An 8,110-nucleotide genomic window follows, 5' to 3' on the forward strand; every position below is an offset into this window, starting at 1 on the left:
CTCTCATCTCAGCCATGTTCTCCTAAGCAAATTGAACTAGAGGAAAAGTTCACCTAAGGAAAATAGGTTTGCCTTCCATTGTCCAAGGAAATTGTTGTGGATAGTTCACAGTTGTGAATTTTCCTCAGTTAATAGAAACAGTGAGTTTGGTGCTATACAAACCATGGGCTCAAACTTAAATTATTATTTCAAGACTGTCTAGGTGAATACTATGGACATTTCCAATTTGTTCGAGTTTTCAGTATGTGTCATGAGCCTGTAAAATTTTTCAACCTTCTTTGACCAGGCATATATGCCATTGTGTCAATTTTCTCAGAGCTACCTTCACATCCTTGTTCCTTAGGGTGTAAATGATAGGATTGGCAGCAGGGGTAAACACTGTATACAGAAGAGAAAGCAACTTCAATACACTTTCATACTGAGGCATTGATGGGAAGCCATAGACAATGCCCAGAGTCCCATAATAGAGACTGACCACTAACAGGTGAGATGAACAGGTGGAGAAAGCCCTCTGCTTCCCTGTGGTAGAAGGGATCCTCAGGATGGTGCAAATGATGTGAATATAGGAAGCCAAGGTCAGTATGAAGGGACCAAGAGCAAATAATGAGGTACATATAAAAGAAGTCATTTCAGCTACTTGAGTATTAGTGCAGGCCAGTTTCATGATGGGCTTCAAATCACAGAAGAAGTGGTCAATCTCATTGGCAGAACAAAATGTTAAGCGAAAAATGAAGATCATGAGCAGGATAGGTGCCAGAAATCCAGCCAACCAAGAGGCCAGTGCTAGCTGGAAACAACCCCAGGAGTCCATGATACTGGAGTAGTGCAGTGGGTTACAGATGGCTATGTATCTATCATAAGACATTACAGCAAGGAAGAAGCATTCTGTCGCCACCAAAGAAGCAAAAAAGTAAAACTGACAAGCACAGGCTGGAAAGGAGATAGGCACATGAGCTGATAACAATGTCCTCAGCATTACGGGCTCAATTGTTGTGGTGTAGCTGATCTCTAGGAAGGAGAAGTGGCCAAGAAAGAAATACATGGGTGTGTGAAGGGAGCAATCAGTTGACACTACGGTGAGAATGACAATGTTACCCAGGAGAGTCATCACATAAATGGCTAGAAATAGCCCAAAAAGAAGAAACTGAAGGCCATGGAGATCTCCAAAACCCAAAAGAATAATTTCTGAAATTTGAGTCATATTTTCTTCTTCACTGATAGCCATGATTTGGATCTAAATGGATAAAAATTTGAAAAAGAACAATTGATTAAAGACTATTTTAGGAAAAAAAATCAAAGTTCCGAGAGACTTTATCCATATCAAGCCTAATTGGCTTCTTCAGGACTCAGAAACTTAATGTGATTGAGTACAGTCTCTCAGGAGCCATTTAGAAAGTTAATCCATGTTTTAAATTGCCCTGTTGTATTTAGAACGTGACTATGATGCATAGATATGCACAGTTTCAAACATTTCTTTGGGAAGTAGGTAGTATCCAATCCTTGGAAATCTTACTTTTCTTTTCTTTTCTTTTTTAATTCCTGTGGGTGGTACTATCACAATCATCAATAGTTCTAGTCCTTGTATGTAAAATGAAGTTTTTTTATTTCCTGTTCTTTTCCTTTTTTTCTTGTTTTTCTTTTCTTTTTTATTTTACTTTGTAATCTACTATTATTTTTTACTTATTCGACTTTACATCCCACCCACTGCCCCTTCCTAGTCACCCCCTCTCACAGCCATTTCTCCCTCTCTCCTCTCCTTTAGTCCTGAGCAGGCTGGGGCCCACTGGTTATCCCCCTGCCCCACCCTGACATTTCAATTCTCTGTGAGGCTAGGTGCTTCATCTCTCACTGAGGCCAGACAAGGCAGCCTACCCAAAAGAACATATCCTGCAACGGCTTTTGGGACAGCCCTCATTCTGTTATTTGGGACCCACATGAAGACCAAGCTGCACATCTGCTACATATGTGCTTTCTGATATCAACATTCTGGTGGAATGTAAATTTCTAAAACAAAGAAAGTGATCCACAGAAGTAGTTTGAGCTACTTACTATGAGTGTAACAAATATACAAAATAGAAATACACTGTATATGCATGGTGAAAGAAGAATATTTTGCCTGAGGTGGTTACAAAAAGACTAAAAGGCATGAGACCTAAGAAGGAAAGGAGATAGTAAGGCAAGCATTGGAAGTGCAGATAAAGGTGAACTTTCTAAACGATGCACTAGGCCTTGAACCAGGGAAAGAATGATTTTTAAAAATCTAAACTAAACCAAGTAAATGAGAGAAAGATAGAGAGATAAAGATGGTACAGATAGAGATGGGTATGTGTGAGAATATGTGTGAGAAAGACAAGAGGAGGAGGAGAAAGGAAGAAGGAAAATGGGGAAGAGTGTGGCATATGATTTAATTTTTTTATAGGCCATGCTAAATGAAGTATATTTAAGAGATGTATGAATCCATAGGAGGATATTAAGTAGCAATTTAATCTCTTGTATGGCTTCAAACACTTTTGATGCTATGCAACAAATAAATTAGAACAAGAGTTTCATAGACAAACCAAATTAAAAGACTATGCAGTGAGACCCAATAGAATACCCAATTGCAAAAAAAGAAAGAAAGAAGAGGTAGAAATGCGAGAATTTACTAACATTAGATGTAAGGAATACAAGAGAGGTGAATGAGCAGAAATGATCTGTGGGTTTCTGGTTTGAATAACTGGTACCATTTACTCAGATGGTTAAGTTTGTGTGGAAGGGAAGTTCCAGGCAAACATACATTCAGTTTGTATTAGTCAGATGTATGTGACATTTTGTGTGTAGAGAATGACATGGCCAGGTTTGCATGTAACCCAGAAGAGAAGGCAAGGCTAGGACCTTAATTTAGAAGTAGTCTGAATATGGATGATATTAAAGGAAATTGGACTCGATGACATGACCTAGAGGAGGATTATGAAATACAGAAGAATGCTTAACACAGAGCTTTGACTTTCTCTTTCATTTAGGTTAAGCAGAAAATAAGAAAGATGAGGAAATTGAAAAGTCAGAGAGGTGAGATTGAAACCCAGGAGGAAATAGAATAAGAAGAGTCACACTGCAGGAGAAATGTTATACTTAAATTTGTTGTAGAAGTATGAGGGAACAAATTCATCTCTTAATCTGGTTATGTGGCTAACTGAGTGATGAGAGTGATAGAGATAGAAGGGAAATGGGGGAACTGGTTAGGGACTGTAGAGAGATAAGCATTACCCTACCTTTTCTATTCTGGTAAGAATGACCCATGGCAGAGGGAAAGTTGGTGATGAATAAATAAATGAGGAGCTAATTTGAGGTTGTGCAATTTTGTAGAAAGTGAAAGAGAATGGAATTAGAGCCTAAGCGGACAGGTTACATTTTGATTCAGGAAGGTACATCTTTATATTGTCGGTGTCTTAGTCAAGAGGAAGGGCACGAAACACAGTCACTGTTAAATTGCTACATTTAATCTTAGGGAGATGCCTGAGTTTGCATCCACAGTTCATGTTCTTCCAGTAAAGTGTTATAGGTCATTCTGTAAGGGAAGGGTGAATGAATGTGGGAGGCTTGAGGGCAAAGGAAAGCTGTAGAACAGTCAGACCTAGAAGCTAGGCTATATGCCATATCACAATAAAAGAAACCCTGATCTCAGACAGTACTGAGTAGTTATTTGATATTTGAGATTATAGTTTAATAACATATAGCTAAAATAAGTCCATTTACTTATGATCATCGATAGAATGAGTTTCTCTTTGTAGTAAACTGGCTTCCAGAATTATTCTCCATGCAGACCTGAACATCACTTAGGCAATTGCTTAGCATTCTGGTAACTTTCACAGAAACAGGTGGTAATAATAAATAAGCCTGAAGTTGAGAGTAGGATATGTTGTATGCATGCCTGATATTCTTAAAACATAAATAAAATTTATCATTAAGAAAATCTTTGGCAATTCTTAGCTGTTAGGATAGCAAAGCAGATACTAGGTTAAGACCAGTTTGGGGCTTCGGTATGTTAGAATAATGGAAGGGAAGAAAATCAGAGTAATTACAAAAATAAAAGTGAATTATTCTGAAAGATGCTAATTTCTCCTCCTTTCTACTACTGATTACTAAGCCATGGGATGATGAAGAGAGAATGGGCTTATAATCTATCATTTGACCAAGCGCTTCATTTGCTCACTGTCAGGGAATGTACAGACAAGTAAAATATCTTAAGGTCTGAGGTCTAGTGAAAAACAAAGTAGATACAGGCACCAAGTTTTCATATCTAATTCTTGCTCCTTCCACTATAATATACATACATTTATTTATTTATTTATCCATCCACACATTCATTCATTTATTCATTCATTCATTTCACTTTTCATTTATTTCCAGTGCCCCAAGCAAGCACCTTAATGTGTGATATGTAAGCACTGGAAAGAAATATTCCCGTGTTGTCAGCATACCTTTTGGAAAAGTTTCAAACTTCTTGCTAGTTTTAATCCTTCTTAGAATCTTGTGATTCCTTTGAGAGTAGGTCTTTGATTTGCCTCATTAGACTTACAGAAAATGGATAATGATGGATACACTGTCACCACAACATAGTGGTATTTCAATTATAACCCTTTCCCTTAGCAACAAAAAGTTAATCTTATGCATATTGATGTAAGTGTGAATTTACAAGATGCTAATTACATTAAGAGCCAGGCATTTTGGTCAGGTAAGTGGATAATAGGAACCATATGGGGTTGCCATCATTCTGAGCTCAACAGCAAATGTAGGACATTGTGGTAAATTTCTATGACAGAGTTGTCACAACAACAAAGAGAAAAGGCTGCTTAGAGAGTAAAAGTCTTGGGAGGTAGAATGGCATTATGATGGTTCAGAGCCTAAAAATGAGGAGGGAAAGGGCTTCCAGGAACAATGTGGAACAAAGGGTCTAGTAAGGTGGTGTTTGTGTTGGTCATTGGATTTAGAAAGATTTTTAGTGGTCTGAGGGCCAAAGAGAATTGACAGGAACACACGCAGTTTTTGGAGAAAGAAAAGACCTGAAAAAGATTTCAAAAGTGATTCATAGGAGTGGGAGAAACAAAGAAAATGTCAGGGTCCACAGAGGAAGTGAAGTCTCTAGTGAAGAGGACGTCATGATTCTATATTATGAGGGACAGCAAGGAGACTGCAGGGGAGTGTGAAGGGGAGAGGAAGTAATGAGCATGAATTAGAATATGAAGAAGAATATTTTGTCAGAAGACAGACAGAGAGAGAGAGAGAGAGAGAGAGAGAGAGAGAGAGAGAGAGAGAGAGAGAGAGAATCCAGATACAGAAGAGAGAAGTTTTATTCTTGCCCTTGTTTATAAAGGAGAAACTTAACCTTGTTCCTAGGCAAACACTATCAAGGAGGGAGGAAAGACATACTAAGGGATGTGTGATTGAGCAAGTCATGACTCTGAAGAAAGTGGAGGGCTAAGATGTGGGGGAAAAAAACGTATGACTGGATGCTCTGCATGACCATGAGACAGAAGAAAAATATTTTTGAAAAGAAGCAGTTTCTTGAAGGTGGATAGTAAGTATAAAGAAAATTACCTCACCATTTTCCTTCCATCTGAATTTGGTGACTTAAGCCATCCTTAGATATCTCTGATGAGCCCATTATAGAGATGTTCACTTTGCTTTCTTCAAACCTGTCTTCTTTTTCCATCTATATTTTCAGAGCCCCAAATATTTGGTAGAGGAGACCAAAGTAAGATGCTAAAAGGGGTAGCTGTGTTTTCTAACCAGATGATCCAGCAGCACAGTGGCAGTTGTATCATATACCTTCTTGAATGTTGCACAGAGCCATAAGAATCACAGCTTTCCACCATTCTTTCTGTTTCTAAACAATCATGATTTTCTAACTTCCTTGAATATCCAAGGCCTCCAAAAAGAGTAATTAAGGAGTATGTCACCTGAAAGTATTTTTAGTTTTCAGGTGGTTGTGATAAAAGCGATTTTGGCCCCTGCCATGATCTCCTTTGAGTTTAGAATGGGCACAGTGCTCACCAGTGTATCTCCTCCCTTTTAAGCTCTCCAACAACCTTCTGCAAACAGAACCTGAGAGATAGAGTTCAAACAAGAAAACCAATTATCTTTAAGTTTGGCTCCCAGGGGAGCTTTGCTTTTTTAATTGAGAGATCGATGTTGGGTTCTTGTGACATCCTGAACTCCCATTCAGTGATTGTGGACTAATGGTGTGAAATTGGATATTAGAGTATGTGACATGTCATATGGGTCAAAAGCACCATCCATCTAGGTCACACTCCAGAAGCTGTTGAAAGTACCAAGCAGTAATTTGAGGGAGGGCACAATGCTAAAAGTGCTGAAACTAATGCCTGAAATCAAGGCTTTAAACCCAGATAACTCTATGCCTGTACAATTTTGTGTCACTTACATTCACACAGACGCAGTTTTTCCTATTTTGAATTGTCCTGCTGACTTCACAAGGTTGTTTGACTCAAAAGCAGTGCTGTGTGAGGAGTCCCTGTATTGGCTACTAAACTCCATAATAAATCCTACCACCATTTTTATAGAACAAATGAATGGTTTTGCTGATCACAGAAGTTGGAGATGGTTTTGTCTTAAAGTTAAAGAAGGCTTTGACCCTCCAGACGGGAAGTAGAACTCTGCTTTACCATTTATATCATTAACTACAACCTGAAACTATCCAAATACCTTTTCCATCAAACCTTCAGGCAACCTTAAGTAAATTCTGCATACTAATTAACAGCACAACTTGTATAGTTTAGTTTTTATAATCAAATTATAAGGGCTGTCAGAGGCAGTTTTACAAACCAGTTACCTTGTCATTAATCCCTTCTTGGACAGATTGTATGTGTCTCCTGGGTTCATTTCCTGGGCACTTGTTTATGCTTTTGCTGCTTTCCAGGTTAAGCAGAAAAGAGTCTGGAAGTGGAGCAGAATCTTTCTGTGGATCCCTTTTCTGAGTCTTATATGCTATGTATAGCCATCCTTTGTGTATGTGTGGTGTATGTGTGCCCAAGTGTTTGTGTGAAACTGCACACAAATTTATGTGTACGTGTGATGGAGGCCAGAGAATACCCTCAAAAGTATCATAGCCAGTGTATAATCTAACTTCTGTTAGCCAGTCTAAAACATACACAAAGCAATGTTTTATTTTAAATCTATGTAGTTTTAAAACACCAGATTTCATGAACAATATATAATTTGCACACAGAGCATAATTAACACAGCAGAAGCAAGTCCCCCACCATCTGCTAATTTGATAGTCACTCCTCGAAGACACAGCTACTAAAAGGGGGTGGTTGTGGGCACCAGAGGGAGTTTTGTATGCTCAAACTATCCTGAACATACCATATTTTTCTATTTTATTAGATATTTTCTTTATTTGTATTTCAAATGCTATCCCAAAAGTTCCCTATACCCTCCCCCCCCGCCCCTGCTCCCATACCCACCACCTTCTACTTCATGGCCCTGGCATTACCCTGTGCTGGGTCATATAAAGTTTGCAAGACCAAGGGGCCTCTCTTCCCAGTGATGGCCGATTAGGCCATCTTCTGCTACATATGCAACTAGAGACATGAGCTCGGGGGTACTGGTTAGTTCATATTGTTGTTCCACCTACAGGGTTGCAGCCCCCTTCAGCTCATTGGATACTTTCTCTAGCTCCTCCATTGGGGGCCCTGTGATCCATCCAATAGCTGACTGTGAGCATCCACTTCTGTGTTTGACAGGCACTGGTATAGCCTCACAAGAAGCCTCTATATCAGGGTCCCTTCAGCAGAATCTTGCTGGCATGTGCAATAGTGGGTTTGGTGGCTGATGATTAGGTGGATCCCCGGTGGGGTAGTCTCTGGATAGTCCATCCTTTCATCTTAGCTCTAAATTTTGTCTCTGTACCTATATCGTATCATGGGTATTTTGTTCCTTATTCCAAGGAGGAATGAAGTATCCACACGATGGGATGGTCTTCCTTCTTGGTTTTCTTGTGTTTTGCTAAATGTATCNTGGGTATTCTAAGTTTCTGGGCTAATGTCCGCTTATCAGTGAGTGCATATCTAGTGACTTCTTTTGTGATTGGGTTACCTCACTAAGGGAGATA

At 39.1% G+C, this 8,110-nt stretch overlaps 1 protein-coding gene across 1 annotated transcript; it reads right to left on the reverse strand.

Annotated features, from left to right (window-relative positions):
• Window positions 1-268: 268 nt before the first annotated feature.
• On the reverse strand, window positions 269-1,201 carry LOC110313257 (olfactory receptor 11L1-like). Its single transcript, XM_021187279.1, has one exon. It carries the CDS (start codon window positions 1,199-1,201, stop codon window positions 269-271), a length of 933 nt encoding a protein of 310 aa, XP_021042938.1.
• Window positions 1,202-8,110: the final 6,909 nt, after the last annotated feature.

The sequence above is a fragment of the Mus pahari genome, chromosome X (genome assembly GCF_900095145.1).
Source record: "Mus pahari chromosome X, PAHARI_EIJ_v1.1, whole genome shotgun sequence".
NCBI lineage: Eukaryota > Metazoa > Chordata > Mammalia > Rodentia > Muridae > Mus > Mus pahari.

Excerpts from the sequence above, each read along its gene's own strand:
- LOC110313257 (XM_021187279.1), bottom strand. The coding sequence starts at position 1,201 with ATGACTCAAATTTCAGAAATTATTCTTTTGGGTTTTGGAGATCTCCAT.